This window comes from Eupeodes corollae, chromosome 3 (genome assembly GCF_945859685.1).
Source record: "Eupeodes corollae chromosome 3, idEupCoro1.1, whole genome shotgun sequence".
Lineage (NCBI taxonomy): Eukaryota > Metazoa > Arthropoda > Insecta > Diptera > Syrphidae > Eupeodes > Eupeodes corollae.
The window spans coordinates 103975138-103995200 of record NC_079149.1 but is presented as its reverse complement, the minus strand read 5'-3'; the positions used below and the strand labels follow the sequence as shown (position 1 = coordinate 103995200).

General features: G+C 32.0%; 1 protein-coding gene across 2 annotated transcripts in view; it reads left to right on the top strand.

Annotated features, from left to right (window-relative positions):
• Positions 1 to 20063, top strand: part of LOC129949010 (dnaJ homolog subfamily C member 7) — a 51402-nt gene that overhangs the window by 20891 nt on the left and 10448 nt on the right. Inside the window, exon 1 of one of the 2 annotated variants that reach the window (XM_056060197.1) lies at positions 14077 to 14251. The exons of the other annotated variant lie outside the window; for it this stretch is intronic. Coding sequence (XP_055916172.1) covers positions 14229 to 14251 — 23 coding nt within the window. The 5' untranslated portion in view covers positions 14077 to 14228. Of the gene's footprint in view, positions 1 to 14076; positions 14252 to 20063 lie in introns of those variants that run through there. 2 annotated transcript variants of the gene reach the window in all.

Sequence of the window (20063 nt, the reverse complement as noted above, 5' to 3'; positions counted from 1 at the left end):
GCCACCTGGGGTATTATATCTATTTGTTTTACTCATTGCCATATTTGTTTTTATTTTTGTAACTTTTGTTTAGTTCCATAAATAGCTCAGTTACCTCTTCTATTTAGGTTTCTTGCAGAACTGGTTCTTCAGAGCGATTATCTTATCTTTTGCTCCTAATTCCTGAGAAGGTAGCTCAGGTGTCTCAGCTCTTGGATTCAATAGATCCAACGCTCGTCGTTAGTTCACCTTACGGTTATCCAGCGGGCACCACTTGGAGGTGACGATGCGATTTTGCTCCGCCAAATAACGTGAACAACTTTTAAATGCGTTTGACATAAAAACATAGCTTCCTTTGATCGTTTTTCGGTTTTTCAAATCGTGTTACTAAATTGGGAATCCCGTTAAGGATTTTCCAGGTATTATTTGCTTTAGTTTGGAATTTTTCGTAGTGCGCGGTGTTGGTTTGGCGTAATCAAAAAGAAGATTTCCCGAAAAATGTCGCAAAAAGTACCAACATTTTTGTCTTTGAAGAACAAAGTAAGTGTTCTGGACACATAGGAGGATCACGCGATACAATGTTGGAAAATCAACAATTTGCGCTATCAACATAAAATCGGAGACAATTTTTAAATGTCTTAACAATACATTTTCTGGCCCTAGAATGCGGAACACCATGGAGCGTTCTTAACTTCCTAAAATGGAAAAAAAGCTCTTTACTGTTGGTTCATCAAACAGCGGGAAAAAAAAATTATCCAGTCAATGGATTGATTGTTAAGGAAAAAGCTAATTTTTTCCATTCAAAAATGTATGAAACTCAGGGCGATTTTAATGCTAGTGACGGTTGCAAATATTTAAGAAGCGAACGTTTTATCAAAATAATTAATGAAAATTTATCTTCTAGACCTGACCTTGTGGACCCTTTCAAAAACAAGCTGCAAGCCAAATTAAAAGAGCTAGGTCTATCTCACAATCAAATATATACAATGCGGATGAATCCGGATTATTTTGGTAGGTGCTTCCTGACAAGACATACGTATCATCTCAAGAAAAAAAATGCTCCTGGCAGAAAAACGGATAAACAGCGCGTCACTTTTCTTGCTTGTACAAACGCAACAGGAGAACATAAAGTTAAGCTTTTAGTGATTGGAAAGGCAAGAAAAAGAAATCCTCGCTCTTTTAGGAATTTTAAATCTCCTGTTGACTACAGTTGCTCCAAATCGTCATGGATGACAGCTGCTATTTTTAAAAATTGGTTTCATCATTCTTTCGAACCACAGGTAGAGGTAGGAAACAGATTGCAATTTTGCATTGATTTCAAATGTTTTCATGTGTAGGTCAGAACATTTTTAAAATACCAACTGTTGCCCACCAAAGCTCTTCTTTTAATTGATAACGCTCCATCTCATCCACCCGAAAACTAATTAACATCTGAGGACAGGTTAATAATTGCTATGTTTATGCCGCCGAATGGCACGCCGCTCATACAGCCGATGGACCAAAATGCTATAAGACTAACAAAACTTTTCCACAGAAATAGTCATCTGACATCAATTGTGGCCGAAAAAACTGATGTAATTAAAGCATTAAAAAAATTGACGTTACGAGACGCTATTTGCAATTTAAACTCGGGTTGGCAACGTCTTGAAAAAGAAACGATAGCAAAACACTGGACGAATATTTTAAGCTTAATAACAGATGAAAAAGACTCTGAAGAGGATATCCCACTAGCTGTTTTGAGAAAAAGGATTTGTTTACCAATCAACTCTCAAAAGGAACGTACACTAGAACTTTTTCACGCAATTAATCCAGAGGTTTGAACATTTTCTCTTGTATACAGAAACAAATTTGATTCGATTTGTGTCCTTCTATGTGAATCATTTTTTCGGTTGCTGATGTCCATAAATGGAATAAAGATCTTCCAAACGACACCGAAACGAGAGAGGTTTTGATCAGTGAAGAATATGAAAGCGAGGACAGTATTCTAGAAACAGCACATACCAGAATAGAGCCTAGGGAAGCAATCGACATTTTCAATAAGGCTGAATATGAAATTTTTAATACAGCAGACATCAACGTACTTAAACGACTTCGCGAAAAGGCAGTTTTTAGCCAAATGGAAAAAAAGAAAATTCAGAAAAGGATTAAGCTTTTTTTTCAATATTTGCAACACACTTACATTTTTCATGTACATTTACATTCGTCAACATGGACAACTTTAATAACGTGAACACGCTCGGTTTTTCATAGTTCACGTTTCCGCGAATCTACTGTATATGTAAGGTTTTAAAGTGTAGTTGTTTTTGTTTTTCTTTATGTTTTTAATATTAATTTGCTGTTTAAGGATTTAATTTATTTTTTTAGCATATTTAAATTAAAAAGTAATTTAAATGTTATATACACTCTTCATACATATTCTTGGAAAAATGTACAGTGTCGAGCATAAGTCATGGTACTCAAAGTGCCATGTCATTAAAAGCTTTGAAAGAAAAGAAAACTTAAGGACTTAATTTTTATGCATCAAGTTATTTATTATGATAAAACCAAATTCTATTTTCTAGCAAAAAATAATAAAACCTTGAAATCTATGAAAAAAGTAGTGCAAAAGTCTGCACTACTAGTTTTTACTATTTAAATTTGTAACGGTCCTGTTGGCTTTGTTTTTTTTTTTCATGAAGCTTGTAATATGAAATGTGTGTGTCAATCAGTACAAAGCGATCGGTCGTGCAGGTTAAAGTTAAAGAAATTTTGTTGTTTAAAACCAAAAAAGCGATGGTTAGAAAAGAATTAACGGTAAATGAGCGTCAAATTATTATTAATTGCCATGTGCAAGGTAAAAATTATGCGGATATTAATAAAATAGTTGGACGACCGAAATCTACCATATAAAATGTGAATAACCGTAAAGAAAACCGAATCGAAAATAAATTCAGGTCTGGTCGTCCGCTCAAGCTTACAGAAAAAGATGAACGAAAAATCGCGAGTATAATAAAAAAAGATCCATTCAAAAGTTCTCCAAAGATTGCTACCGATATACAGATTAGTTTAAATAAAACAGTTTCTCCGTGGACAATTGCAAGATCGCTCCAGAGATCTGGGTTTAAGTCGTGCACACCTCGTAAAAACCCGTTCGTAAGTGAAATAAATAAAAAGAAAAAACTGGACTTTGCAAAGGATTATAAAAATAAATCAAATGAATTTTGGGACAACGTAATATTCTCCGATGAGTTGAAATTCAACATTTTTGGCTCAGATGGGAGAATTAGAGTGTGGAGAAAACAAGGCAAAGCCTTGAATCCTAAAAACATAATTAAAACTGTGAAACACGGTGGCGGTGGTGTAATGGTATAGGGGTTTATGTCATCCAGTGGTGTCGGGAATTTGAAAATAATTGATGGAATTATGAATAAGGAAGTTTATTTGAACATCTTAAAACAAAACTTACAACAAAGTGCAGAGAAACTTGGGGTCGTAGGCACATATCACTTCCAACAGGATAACGATCCCAAGCATACGGCTACAAATGTAAAGTTGTGGATCTCCTACAACACGCCCCACATGCTAGTTACACCCCCCCCCCCCTCCTCAAAATCTTAACCCAATCGAACATTTATGGGATGTCTTAGAGAAACGACTTAGAGCTACCGGTATCAGAATGGGAATTAATAGGGTCAGATGTCACGCGAAAACTTTTGAACTCTGTGCCAAATCGTTTAAAGAGGTAATTGGGCTCAGAGGTTTTCCACAAAATATTAGGTAATTATATTCTTAAAATAAAACATTCGAAACGGAATTAAATTCTGTTGTCCTTCCAGGGTACCAAGACTTTTGCACTATTGTTGTTAGGGACTAATACTTTTATTTTAACTTTTTTAAGATCCTTGACGGATGTTTTTCTTGTGTTAATTTGTTAAATAATCTTAAACTTGAATAAATCAAAACATTAATTGAAAGTTGTGTCTTTATATCATTTACACAACTCATTTATCAAGAATACCCACACGGGTACCAAGACTTTTGCTCGACACTGTATATTTGCGAAAATGTATATTTCTTGTAATGATTATGTCGTGTGAGCCACTGTATATCTATTATCATGACTTCTATAAAACACGTGTAGTGCGTATATCTATCTATGTATATATTAATTGACGGACCTAAATACCTGTATACATATCCTTTTACATTGTGCGTAGTTACCCACGTATAAAATCCATTCAATATTTTCTTATAAGTATGATGCAATTTATTTTGAAAAGAAAAACTTGTTTATTTTTCTTTTGTGTTACTATGGTAATTACATATTTTACGAAACCAACATCTGCGTCAAAGATTTCTTTTACATAACAAACAACAATGATTTATTCAATTACATATATCCGAAGCCATGGATCAAAAACAAAAATTAAAAATAGGATAATAGTAATTGTAGCGGTAACGTTATTACTATATCCTTTATTCAATTTAAACCATTCCTATTCAATGAACCAGTTTAAAGACCATTGACCATATACAAGTTTAAGCATCCCCTATTTAAGTTGATTATATAGTTGTTATGTCATATTTCGTTTTTACTCGAGCTGTTTAACCTTTGTTCGTATACAGGGAAAACTCTTTTATCCGAAAAAAAATGTTTTGTTTTAACAAATTTCAATTTTTTTTTTTATAATAAACACACACTCAAGGGGATATTACTAACCTTATTATGCAGAGGCACAGTGTGAGCACTAGGAAGAGGAGAGAGGGTTTAAAAGGAGATGTCGGTGCACATTGGTTTTGAAGTGTGGTAAGGCATTCCACATTCGCGTAGTACTAAAGAACGAATCTCTGCATTTGACAGTACGACCGAAGTTGGGCTCGAGGGTATACTGATGAGCAGCGAAGTAAATGGACTTATGATGATATTATCATCTATCAATTTAAATGCTCTATGTTCAATACTATCCAAGAGGCTTAAGTAAGTTGCAGGAGCACCAGCCCAGAGATGGGACTTATACTCAAGCTTTGGACGTATGTAAGTCTTGAAGATAACAGCCAGATCAGAAGGAGTGAAATATTTCGTGCATCGCCTAAGGAAACCCAAACACCTTGCGGCATTTTTGGCGACATCGCGTATGTGATCATTCCACAAGAGGTGGTTGGTGACACTCATACCGAGAATATCGAGGTGTTCAGTCTCATTGATGCAAGTGCCATCCATGGATAATGGCAATGGGGGTATATCTCGCTTTAACAATACAAGAGAGCATTGGGTTTTCGAAGCATTAAATTCCACGCGGTTTTTTAATCCCCATTGAACAATGCTGTTTAGATCGGAATTTAATGAGCTTATCATATTTTGTCGTTGCAGTTCCACATCCGAAGAAGAGGGATGTGAGTCTGAAAACGAATTTGAAAAGCTAAGAGTACTATCGTCAGCGACACAATGTATTGGATTAGATGTTGTAGACAGAAGATCATTAATAAAAATGAGAAAGAGTGTTGGAGATAAAACAGAGCCCAGACTTGAATCCATCCAATACTACTTGTATTGAACGATCCGAAAGGTAACTACTAATTCCATGAAGCAGGGATTCATGAAAACCGAATGCACGCATTTTTGATAAGAGAGCCTGATGCCAAACCCTATCAAATGCTTTTGAAATATCAAGTGCAATAATCTTACTTTCTCCAAAACGATGTAAATCTTTACTCCACTGTTCGGTGAGATGAACCATGATCACCAGTGGACCTATTGCTACGAAAGCCGTATTGCCGATTATTACGAAGCTTTCGATCTTCAAGATATTTCTTGAGCTGATAATTAATCAGCGTTTCCATGACCTTGGAAAGAAGGGACGTAAGTGCAATCGGTCGGTAGTTAGAGGGTGAGGAAGGAAGTAGGACAGATAAAAAAGCTTACGCAGTGGTTTTGCCAGCCAGAACAATAGCAGGGATACTATCCGGACCAGCGGATTTATGTATGTTTAGATCTCTTAGGACTCTTGCCACAGTACGAGTGCGAAAAAAGATTGGTCCCATAGAATCACTAACTCGCTCAAGTACAGGCGGAGTCATAACACTCACTGGCAGCGTAGAATTGGCGGCGAACAGCAAAGAGATTAGCTTTCTCTAAAAAGCTAACAAAAGGAGTGTCATTGACAACGAGCGTAGGAACCGAAGAATTCCTCATGTTTTTTACAAATGACTTAACATTTTTACTGCCTTTGGGACATTGCAATATTTTTTGCCGTCAATTTGGGTCATGTAAAAATTTTGTCCGTCGAATATGGGCGTTGCAGGCCTTCCTGGCTTGTTTGAACTTTTTCCGGCTTTCCTCAGTAGGTACGGTTGGCTTTATAGCAACGGAAACCTCTTTACAGCTCGCATCAAACCAAGCGTTTTCCTTGGGTCAGATACTTTTAACCCTGTTTGGTATAATAATAATATCCAACTAGCAGTAAATTTATATTTTTTCAGCTATACCTAAGATAGTATAAGAATTCCTTTTGTAATTAATAATCATGTTTATTATTAAATAGAATATAACAACCCTGTGCAACGCCAAATGACAGCTCACTCAATTATTCAATGTATGCCTTCACCTGGTTCATGATTAAAAATGTTTGCAATTTTGTTCTATTTTGAAATTACATTTTTAAGAATACACAAAAAAGTGTATAGAGTCTCATTCAAAAATCTCTTTATGTATTGGTTGAAAGGCAGTCGACTTCCGGAAAACCGAAGTTGTACTGTATACAAGAGTACACCTCCCTTAACTATTCAGTTCTCTGAAACAACGACCACTCAGAAGAGGAGGGTTTTTTATGACAGAGACTAAATAATATATACATTATATACAGAAATACATTTTTATTAAAATAAAAATGATAATGATAATGTATCTAGTGGTTGGAAAGTTCCATTTGTTTTGTTTTATTTTATTTTGTTTTGTTGGTTTTGTTTTTATTCTATTCTGTGTAAATGATACTTTATGAAATTGGCACGCAAAACGAATAGAAAATTATTTCCATGCAAATCACAAACTAAAGAATAAGTGATTAAGGCCATTTCATATACTGTATTCACTTGTTCGGACAGCAACAACAAAAAACAACAACTGGAAGCGTTTCCTTCAACAATAACAACAACAAAGTTAGTAAAAATGTATAAGACCGAGGTATGTACTGTACATACGACTTTATATCTTCCTGTCATGAATTCTATAGAAAGCCCTGAGGCTTTTCAGAGACATTTTTGTTTTTATTATTTTTTTAACAAATACATAATTTTATATTCTCTTGTGTATTGACACAGAAAAAAACTAGATACTTCTTTTTGGACTAAAAACATAATTATTTCGCAAGTATAAATAAAGGATGTTCTATATACAATTTAAATGGAACAGGATACAGCAAAAAACAGGATATGCAAAATTGATAGGACCACTTTTTTAAGGACCCAGTTATAGCTATCATTGGAATTTTTTTGACAGGTTGATTACAACTTTAATTGAAAATTTCAGTCATTTGACATAAATTTCCTGATTGGAATCATGCATTTAAGGTTAGAGTTCATTGTTTAAAGGAAAACTGCGACAGGTAGAAATGCAAAGAAAATGTAAACCTTTCATTAAAAAGATTATGTTCCAAAATGTCAAATAAATCAATAATCAGCTTTAACTTCTTTTTCCTTTTCTGTTCAGATTATGAATTCTGTTTTGTCATGGACTTTGGAAAGGGCTCCCTTGCACAACTTTTGTTATTTCTCGTACTGATTTAACATCTTGACTATGTTGAGGTCGATTTCGGCCACGACTCTCTTTGAAAATAAGTTTTTAATATCCCCAAAATGGTTTATGCTTAAAGCGGTTTATTTTGTTCCAAGAAGATATGATACTGATTTTCTTGCTCATGTTCTGCATTTCACTTATTGTGAATACACTTTGCGAAAGTGAATTTGGGTGTTCCACAATTCGTTATCGTGAATTGGATTTTCGAACATGCAAATGGATGTTCTGTATTTCGGTTGCTTCCATTTATTGAACGCATTCAAATCACCTTTTTTATTTCTGTAAGTTGTTCTTTCATAGGTTCCTTCTGTTAGGAATGGGAGGCTTGCAGCACGTTTTTGAATTGAAGGAATCGATGAAGATATTATAAAGGGTTCTATTTCTCTTAGAACATGTAAAAAGTCGAAAATTACTTTATTTATCAGAACAATTCTACATAATTTTCACACACTTACGTATTTGATTTGTCTCGCGAAATTCGTCTTCTTATTTATTTTCTTGAAATTTTCTTCCTTTTTTCACTTAAAATAGCCAATGATATTGCATCCATCTTCAAAACAGCAAAAATTTTACTTCAGAAAAAAATAAAAATGGATGATTCAGTTCTGACAGTTCGAAGCAATTTCGAAGTTTTCGAAATCGATCGAATTGAAGAACATGCAATTTCATTTCACGTGAAATTGAAAAGTGATTTCAATTCATTTTCGATCGAAATTTGGAACATGGGCGTCTATCAAGATTTTGAGTGAGAAATGGTAAACTATTAGATGGCCTACCCTTTTTTACAGCAGGTTCTTTGTTTAATATGAATACAATTATTATTTCAAAAATTTAAATATATTCGTTGCTCACTATTTGTTTACATTGATCACTATCTTGGATAAGCAGCATCCTCTAGTTTCTTCAAACAGTAGGTATTTCCTTTCGAACTTTTTTCAACATCAAACCTTGGACTATGTATTAAGTTCGTTGGCCAATCCCATCGTTATTTTTGTCTTCGAAAAGAGTTTTTTTTTTTTTTGAATATCTAATAAATTACTAAAGAAAATCTCGAAATAAAGGTAAAACTTGAATTCCAACTGTTAATAAAATATTTAGCAATAACTTGCTGCCAACGCTTTTCAGTTATTTTGTTTAATTGCTTTCGATTGAGCCCAAAATAAAATTATTGTACACATCACGCAAGCCCATTTTTGTACGTATAAAACATGTAGGAGTAGGTGTTGTGTGTATTTCCATTTTGTGAGTCTTTCCAAAACACTGATTCATCTTAAAAAAAAAGAAATAAATAAAATTAATGAAATAACCTTTCCAATAAAATTGAAATTCACACTCCAGATCAAAAATTTAATATCATCTATAAATCTATCCATATTCTCTCACATTTGGGACCTATATAAAAGAAATGTTAAATGAAAATTAAGAAAAACTAACATAATGATAAAATGTGAAAACCACTTATCTAAAAGTACAATAATTTGAAACTATTCAAATGACCCAGAGTGTAGGTAGAAGAAAGGTATCTCCTCGATCAACCACACCTTACTTTTTTGTTGTTTAAACAATAAGTGATTAACGACTTAAAGTGTCTGCAAAACGATTTTCATTTTTATAAAAATAAAAACTAGAAAATTTAATAATCTTTCAACAAACTAGATATTTCACAACTCATTAACTAACGAGTTAAACGTACAACGAGAGTGCAGCAAACTCTATAAATAATGCAATTTAATTTCTTTTGGTATATGCTCTTCTTTTTTTATATACATAGCTTGTCTTATTTATCGTTATTTATATAAATTTAATATATATCTAATTTATGTACTAAAAAAGTATATGAAAAACCACCAAGTGGAAGCAAAAGGAAACTATGTGGTGATAACAACTTTGGCATTGCGGTAGCTGTTGTAATGTAACGTAGCGTAGCATATTTGTTTGTCATGCCAAAAATACTCTATGCACAGTTTTCTCTCTTTCGCAAGTCTCAATCTCAAGTCTCAAGAGTCAAGACTTCGAAGAAATAGAGAGTAATTGTTTGTTTTTTTTTTCAAGCTTGAACAATACCAAATTTAACAAAACAAAACGGTCAACGAATTCATTTATCCTTCTTTAACAATATGGAGACTTTGCCTTAGTGCAGCTGTGGCCGTCTAGCTAACGTTTGATGCTCATCGAACTCTATATACCGTTAGTTGGTTTGTTGCTTACATTGACGAGACATTCTACTTTTTTCTTCGATTTCAATTCATCTTCGTTTACTTGCACTCATCGTAGTCGTAGAGTATTGGTATAGGTATGTACATTTGTGTATTTATAGATATCTAGAAAAGTCTACGGTCTAAATAGTTTTGAATGCAATTTAATGTCTTCACATACATATGGTTAATTATGGTTGCCAACTGTTTTTTTTTTCATTTTAAATCATACACTTTATGTAAAAAATAGTAATCCACAGTTAGGTTCATAGTTAACATATTTCCTCTTAAATGTCAAACCTAAATTGACATTGACACAACATTTGCAAAAATAATAACGTCTTTAGCTGGGTGAGAATTTTTACGATGTCCGTATTGTAACATAACATCCATTTTTCCTACTGAACTACAATGTTAAACATTTCCATGTGATTTATATACTCAGCAGTAAGTAAGAACCTAGCTTAAGCCTTTTAAATGGGCAAAAGTTACATAACCGTAGCAGTCGTTATGTCAAAGTTACTAAATAATATCCTTATAGAAGTTACATATTCGTATCAAGTGTCATATCCGTTACTGGTTTCATGTACCATAACGTAATGTTAAATTCGTAACAAGTTAAGTATCCTGAACAAGTTTCGTATTTTTTACAATTGTCATATTCTCTATAGTCAAATACAGTAGTTACCGTGGCATGATGTCTGTCATGCCAGAGGTTTTGGTTTCAATCCCTGCCTGTGCCATCAAAAGTTTTTTTTTTAGGGGTACAGCCTCTTGCGAGGAATTGACAACTACTCCAAGAGAAATTCTTGTCATGAAAAGTGCTTTCTCAAATAAGCCATTCGGATTCGGCTTAAAACCGTAGGTCCCCTCCAACCCTGACAATAGTACTCGCATACAGGAATCGTTTAGAGTTGTAAGTCACTAAGCCATAGTTCTCCCCTGACTTTTGCGTCGACCAAGTTATTGTTTTATAAACGTAATGTAATATCCGTAACAAGTTATGTATCCTTAACAAAAGTGCTTTCTCAATTTAGCCATTCGGATTAGGCTTAAAACCGTAGGTCCCCTCCATCCCCGACAACAGTACTCGCATACAGGAATCGTTGAGAGTTGTAAGTCATTAAGCCATAGTTCTCAATGGACTTTTGCGTCGACCAATTTATTATTTTATATACGTAATGTAATATCCGTAACAACTTATGAATCCTTAACAAATGTCATTTCTATAAAAAAAAATATCAAAGTCTGCTTAATTAAATATTCATACCCGTAACTTTTGTATTTTCATTTCTATAACAGTGTCATAATTGTAGCATTTTGATGTTCGTAAAGAAGTGAACTGAAATAATAGATATTTTTTTTAGGAAGCATCATATTCCGAAGAAATATCAAATACGTAAAAACATTCGTTACGTTACACCTGTAGTATTTTTTACAAGAGTCATAAGCATAGCAAATGCCCTACTCGCTGCTGTTGCCCATTTTTCATGTATTATAATTTTGACAAAACTCGTATGTCATATTCGTAATGACTGTCATATCCGTAACAATTGACATATTAAATTTAAATTTCAATTGCTATCATACTAAAAACGTAGTTAAAAAAATATTTATGTGTGTTTTCGAAAGATTTTTAATATATAACTTACGTGATGATTTTCATCTGTCATCAGGAAAAACTTCAATGGTTTTTTCGATTTTATGGGGAATATTATGACATTTCAGTAAATTCAGTAAGATTTTGTTATCTGCAGTCAGAAAAAAATATTTATGTACACGAAAATTGATGACGATTTTAAAACGTGTGTCACATTTGTAACAGGAAAAGGATAATTTTTAACTTTATTTAATTCTCAGTGCATTTTAAAGATATATCTAAAAAGTTACAGGTTTCAAAACATTTTGATGATATATCTAATTACAAATTAATGTTATGAAATTGTTTCACAAACGTAATAGTATTGCGTTTGAAAATGGCGGTCCCCAAATAATTTGTAAACATTTCTTCTTCGTATTTATTTTTCTTGAAATTTAACTTTAAGCGTAAATGTTTAAAGTACTTATCTAGGAATGTAAAACTTATACAAAGTCTAGAGCATTTTAATTTTTATAAATTTTAAAATCCCAAAAAAAATCGTACCTTTTTTCGTCAGCCATATCTTTAAATCTGGTAGAGCTATCGACTTTAAATGGATAAAGTTTTACAGACAAAAGATACAGGAACGCCTTCTTGAAAAATTAAGTTTGTGTTTTTTTTTTATTTTAATATAACAGCTTAAAAAAAAGTTAAATATTTGGTTGACGCCAAATATCTCTCGAACCAATAACCCTTTTTTATATTTTATATAAATCACTAGCGTGGCACCCAAATGATTTGAATTTAAAAACCAACAAACTATTTTTTATACATGACAAAAAAAAAACTAAACCAAATATCTATCACCTCCAATATTTGCGCAACAAATAAGTTTTTTGACATCTGGCTAACGTTATGGAAAAATCGAAGTGACATTTGTTTTACAAAAAAAATATCAAAAAATACAACTAAAAGTTGGTAAAAATTGATTTTCCACTCAAATATCTTGACAACACTCAATGATATTGACTTCAAAATTTTGTATCTTTCAAAAAAAGTTATTACTAATACTTTACAATATATGTATTTAAAAACATTGACAGAAGGCGAAAACACGAGAAGGTATCATTCACGTGTTCAATAGAATAAGCTTAAATTGAAAAAAAAATATTGTTAAAAAGCTATTTTTAACAGTTTTGGAGACTGTAATACGCAAACAGTTCTGAACGAAAGACTTATAACTGGAAATTTAACAAATGTCACTCGCCCTCTTCTTCATCCAAACTCTTCAATATAAAACTTGTATCATAATTCCCAAATAAATCATAATGAGCAATGCCTAAGTAAAGTCCTCATTTGTTACTAATACAAAGGCATTAATAAGCAAATTTAAAATCTATCAGAGGTCCTTATTTTTACCAGTTACTTAATTTATATAAAACATATTAGGATAAGTGATTTCATCATTTTTTCCATATCAGAATAACGCAAGCAACGCATATATCGGTCTTCTAGTGCTTAATTAATTTTAAATTTGACTATACATTTTTTTCCGTAATTAATTAATTCAGGACTTCAGGACGTTCGTTGTAAAATTGAAATACAAAAAAGAGAAGGTCATTAGCCATCATTAAAATTACTCAAAACTCTAAAAAATAAACAATTCTTTCTGGTGGTAGTTGAAAGCCTTTAGAATAAAAATAGTCTAAAGCAAAGTTGCTTTTCTTGCACACTACCCAATTTGTAAAACCTCCCTATCTACCTACCTCCCTAATTAAACAATGTGCGGATTCATTTTCAGCGTTGGCCCAAATAACTGCACTTAACTAACTATAAACTTTTTTTTTTTAGTTCCCTCCTTTTTTTTGTAAACAATGTTGGCAACCATTGTTTGGCTAAAGCTTTGATGTTATGAATAGACAGAGGGGGGATGGGAGGTTGGTTTGGGGTACGAAATACGATGCACTATACCTATGTACCTATATACCTACTCTGTAACTGACTCAGACTCAGAGTCAAGTTATTCATATTGTGCTCTTCGCGGTTTTTCTTGCTCTTGGCAAAGCGATTATTTCTCGCACACACTGTGTGCCCAATTTATTAATTTAATTGTACCTTCTGCAAAAAAAAATAAAATATAGTATATACAAACATTTAAAAAAAATGAAAAACAACAACAAGAAGAACGAAAACAAGAAACAGTAAGCCCCAGCGTACTGAATTTCTTTTCTTTATTACTTCCTTGCGATCGTCGCAAGGGGATACACGCGTCTAAAAGTTGTCGTCGTTGGTTTTTCATCGTCGTCACTCGCGTCACAAAGTCGTTGGTCTGCCGCACTTGCATGGTTCTTTGATTTTTTTGACTCGGCTTAAAAATTTCTTTGTTTTTATTATTATTATTATTTTCAAAAAGAAATTTCCTTTTTTTTCTTCCTTATTATTTTTTTTAAATTATTATTATTTTCTTCTCAAATTTTGATTTAATTTAACTTTGTGTCAAAAAGTTTTGTGAATTCTTGAGGCGTGGTGTGTTTGAAAACGCGTGGTAAATTCGTTGGAACACCCATCATCCGTTTAAATATTCTTTGAAAAACCAAAAAAGACCAAATTAGAAAAAAGTGTTCAACAAGTGTTCTTGTAGCCTCTCAAAACCTCTTTAATTAAATTCTTTCAAAAACAAAAAAAAAATAGAATTTATAGAAAAATGTCTCTAAGAACAATGACATAGTAAGTGAGCATGTGTGTGTTTTTGTGTTTCTATGTGCAGCATTTTTACACGTTAATTGCATAATTATATCATAACACTTTATTTTTGAAAATTTTGTTTCGTTTTATTTTGTTTAATCTTAATTTTGATTCATTAAAAAATCTGTATTCTAAACATACAAATATATTTCAATATGAACAGGAGTAACATCCGAAGGTGTGTTTTGTTTGTTTTTCTTTGTATTTTTAATTTGTGTGATTTCGAAAAAAAAAACAGTCTAATAATATTCAGGTCAATTTCTAAAAAAAAATGAAAACCAAAAATATTTAAGTATTTTTATAATATGATGCACTTTTTATTTGCCCCAGGTAGTATTGCTTAATTTTTTGAATCTAGTAAGTTATAGACGGAGCTGAGTGTCGATAGAGAAACAAATAAAAAATTGGAATCAAATTAAATATTTAGTTAGGTATTCGAAAAAAAGAAAACTGAAAATGATAAATATATGAAATGTTTGTTTTGATAAAATGAGGGTAAAGTGCTGTTATGTTATTTTTTATATTTTTAGCGTAACATGAGAGCTAGTTGATTCATGTGATGTAGAGTGTATAGCGGTCGTTAAGCAACCGTTTAAGAAAAAAAAACATTTCTCTCGAAAATGGCTTTATCGATTTTCATAGAATTTTTGTCACTCTATTTTTTTTGTTTTAATTTTGAAATATCAATTTCGTAATTTATTGACTTAAAAGTTTAATACAAAACATTTGTATGAGAAATATGTACATATGTACCTACAAAAGCAAGGCTGAACTTAAGATGCAAATATCAAGAGACTTGCGTTTAGCTCTTGTTAATGAATGGATTAAGGGAACTGTTTCGTTTTTTAAATCTTTCTTCTTCAACGTATTGGTTTATCCAATAAGCGGTTTCATTGGGTCTTGGACAATCCACTTAACGAAAAATGGTTGTTATTTCCTGATTTTTTGCACAAACAATTATGATTAAAAGAAAGTTACTTTTTGTAATTATTTGTTGACAATAAGTACAGTGGTGTTCAAAAAAAATAGGAGTGCCTGTTCTTTTTAGATTAAATCGTGACTCAAAAGTTGTATAATTATTTTAAATTTATTTTTTCTTTTGTACAAAATAGATAATCCAGACTTTTATTATTAAGCTTAAAGACTACTTTGTTTAAAACAAATAAGGTAGTAAAAACATGAATTTTATCAAAATAAAGCCAAAACGAATTTTTCAGAATAATAGGAGTAAACAAAATAAAGTATAAAAAACTAAAAAAAATATTCAATATTAAGATTTTTTTGTCAGTATTTTGTGGAAAATCCTTGGCAGACTTACTGGAGTGTTTGGGGTCGTTGTCTTGTTGAAATACCCATTTAACCGGCATATTCCAACTCGCATAAGGCAGCATTCCACTGGACTTTATATCCACATAAACGCGCTGGTCCATTGTGCCAATGATTTGATGTATGAGGCCAACACCAGCATATGAGAAACTGCCCCATGTCATCACTTAAGCACCTCCATGCTTTACCGTTTTAATGGTGTACCGAGGCTTAAACTCGGAATTTTCTGGATGTCGGACGTATTGCCTAGAGCCAGTTCCACCGAATAAAACAATTTTGGTCTTGTCAGTCTACAAAATGTTTCGCCATTTCTCTGCAGGCCAATTAGAATGGCTTCCTGCAAATTTCAAACGAGCGGCTACATGTTTTTTTGTAAGCATTGGCACTTTTCGTGGACTGCGAGCGAAAAGATTGTGTTCCAACAATCGCCTTCTTATTGTTACGCTACTTACTGCCAGTCCTAGATCTTCCTGGATCATCTTAGAGGACGCAAAATGATCCTTTCGGCTGTATTGAACAATACGACGATTGTCATTTTCACTCGTTTCTCGTTTCCGTCCCCTGGTTTCGACTTTTTTCATATTTTACAGCATTGGCGATCATTTGGTTTTTCCTTCATTTCGCAACTTTTGTATGATTTCCCTTTTTTCGTCGGTGCAGTGCTTTCCTCGGCCCACTAAATAACCAAACTAGTTTAGATATTCGATATTTCAACTATTTAATATTCCCATTTTAATTTAGTAACTTACTGTTTATTTTTTTTAAGTTTTTGATTTTTTTTTTTACGTAAAATATAACTCACACTCCTATTATTTTGAATAGCCTGATTGAGAGTAAAGATCATTTGATCTCTGGTTACAAATGTAAACGGGTATGAATTGCAAACCAGTTCATTGTTTTATCATCTTTAATGTCCCGTTATACTTACCGGTAGAGAAATGGGCTGATTACCAGTATACACATGTTAAATTATATTTTTATTTTGAACACAGCTGTAAGTAAAAACGATTTTTTTTTTAATCCGTATTTCAAATAGAAAAACGAACAAAAACTTTGGTTTAAGAAATTTAGTATATTTCCCTCAAAGTGAAAGAACATGACTCAGTAGAAAGCTCTGAAACTCAACTGGTCTCCTGTAAATTGTGCACTCTGACACACAAAACCACACATACCTTTTAACAGCGATTCTGAAATGTAAAAAGTTTCAAAAAATGCTGATTAGTCTTAACAGTCCCAGAGTTATCTTCATTCATCCTCTTATCTTGCGCGAAACCGACTGAATATCTGTTTCTGTCTCGCAATACTTCGAATTTAAAGCTAAAACTTTACACACAATCTATTAATCAACACAAAAAAAAACATTTTTTTTAGACCTTTTAAAAGGACTGTTCCCTTGAGTCTTCCAATATTGATGTGAATGCCGTATATTTTTAACGACACGGTGCTATGTGACACAGAAGAGACGAAATCACAATTAGTTAAAGGCTGAAGTGAAACTCATGGCTAGTTCCACAATTTTTTTTCGATAACTTTTTGAAATTGGTATCAACACTTTCTTTTCTAATCAATTTAAATAAAATAAGTCTATTTCTTTGATTTGAAGATCATCAATTGTTAATTCTTTGCACAAGAATACAATTATTATACATTTTTAAATAACTTATTTGATTACCCTTATTGCAGAGATCAACTATAAATTAATTGAATTTTTGAATCAATTTTATTAAATAGCATTGGTTATCAACTATTATCAATACCCGTGTTTTGATGGAAAATCTATCAATAATACAGTAGGATTTTCCACGAACAACAAAAACAATATCCGCAGTAGAATCTTACTACGAATGGGTTTTTGACATTTATACGAGTCTCGAATGGATCTTACGTGAATTCGTTCTCAAATGTTGGTACGATTGATAATGCATTCGTATCTCGATGGTAGTGTTTGTTGAGTAGTTCTGCATTTAGATTTGCATTGGGGAAAAAATCAATCTGTTACTGTTGATTCTATTCAGTTTTGATAATGAAATTGGACTAACTAGGCTTATTTTGCAAGAGAAACAGTAGAGAAGATAATTAAGTTTTGCTGTGTTTCCACCAAAGGTTTATCTCAGCTTAGATTAAATAAATCTTTTTGGTATTTCCACTGCACAAGAAGATTTAAAAACGATTAAGTTTGACAGCACTTTCTAAAATGAAAATGGTGTTTCGATGTTTCTTTTGAAGTGCAAGTGCGTTTTGTTTTGTTTGTTAAACAATGAGAAACTAAATATAAGAATACGCAACCTACTTCATGTGCAATTTTGTTTAATTTAATTAAAACAGACCGTAATGCAATATCTGTAAAACCAACTCCTCCACACAGGTTTTGCTTCACAAATTTTATATCGACTCCGATCCCCGACCGGAATCGAGTCAAATCAAGCTCAATTCAACTCTATTCAGTTATATAAAGAATTGAGACGAGCTTAAAGCTTGCTTCAATACCACATGATAATGTAGTAGTCTACGAACAAACCCCTTTCTTGAAGTTTTTACTTTTTGTCAAAGTTGCAATTGTTAAATGAACTATTTTTAAAGAATCTCAATTTCCAGATGTTTTCTTACCATTTCTTCTTGAAAATTGTCTGTTTTATTAGTTTTAGTTAGTTTTTTTTGCTGAAGTTAATTTTAACTTTTGATTTTCACAAAACTTTCTTCTATTTGGTGTTTTTTTATCATTATTCTGACAGATCTTTTTTCAGTTGTACCAATGTTTAAATACAAACATCTGGCTACTGCCGATCAGTTTTCTTGGGAATTTTCTACTATACTATTTATATAATTCCAAAAAAACATGGGTAATGTGTTGACCCAATGTGAATATTTTTGTATTTATCTGTTATGAATGAAAAACTATTGGTATTGTGAACGTTTTCTGGTAAGCTATCAATTTTTCTTTTAATCGTAAATTTGAAAATTAGTAAAGTTGATGAGATATGATGAGCTATGTGAGTTTAAAGTTAATTAAATCTTGTGTTTTCAATGAAATCACAAAGTGGTAACCAATAAAGAAAGGAGTGCAGACTTGTCCAGATAATAGGAGGTAACTTTAAATTCTGTTCCAAAGCTGATACAAATTGGACAAGTATTATTGTAGAACTTAATAGGTTATTACCCCCAGAACGAACTTCAAAAAATTCCTAGTTACCAAAACAATGCTTCATTTTTTCAGCATTTTACAAAAATGAAGATAAACTTTAACAATCATTTGAAGGACAAACATTCACAATATAAACAAATTGAAGGCAGGTATTTACAATGCATAATATTTTATGATATCACTTCCGCAATACGGATTTTTATTTCAATTGATAAATATTCAGCCCTATCATGAATTCCCTCGTAATCGGAAATCTTTACGAATCCCGAAAAACTGTATCATGAAATCCATTCGTAATGCAAAATTGTATGAGATTTTTCACTACGAACGGATTTCATGATACAGTTTTTCGGGATTCGTAAAAATTTCCGATTACGATGGGATTCATGAAAGGGCTGATTATATGCATTCAATTGGTTTAGAGTTGATCAAAAGCTTTGAACTGATAAATTAGTCTACAAGGTTTTCTTATTGTCAATGAAATCATACTTTTCCAATTGGTTTTTATAGGTTTTTTTTTCAAATCCGACCTAAAAAATAATGCATCACGTCAGGTTGTTAAGATGATACTTCTGCAAAATAAAAAAAAACGCGTGTATAAGTCTTTTTGGGATTATTTAAAATAGCTTTTCTTTCAATAAAAACCGTGATGGTTCTCCAAATCTATAATACCTTTCTTCAATCTTGAGTTTATATTATTTCATATGTATTCGTAAAATCTTCATAATTTGTTAGATTTCACACCTGTCTTACAAAAATCTAAAAGAAACCCTAAACAGTTTCAACAGAGAAATTAAGCTTTGTTCTTGTAACGAATCTGTTGTCTTAACAATTCTATTATATCAAGTTTTTGAAATAAACTTGGAGAAAAATAGTTGAAGTTAAAGTTTTGGACTCAAAATTATGACTTAAAATTATAATTACAAAGTGCATCTTTCAAAACTATTCAAGGTTTGCTGAAAACTTCAAGATTCAAATAAAGGCTCATAACTAGTTAGAATTTCCAGAAACTAAGAAGGATACTAAAATGATCGTAATATTGTATTGTTAAGAGATATTTTGATTTTAAACTAAGCCTTAAAAGAACTCGTTTTGGATTGTTTTTATAATTTATAAATTTGCTTATTTTTTAAAAAACTTATGTAATAGAAAAATGTTATCCTTTAAGAAAGTTTTGTTTTTTTTTTTTTGTAAAAAACCTGTAATTTCGTTCACTAGTGCTATCAATTAATAGTTGACACTCGAGATTAAGTTAAGACTTCTAAATCGTGTTATATCCATACAAAAATGTTTCGGTGCAGTGCTTGTTTAAGATCAGCAATAAAA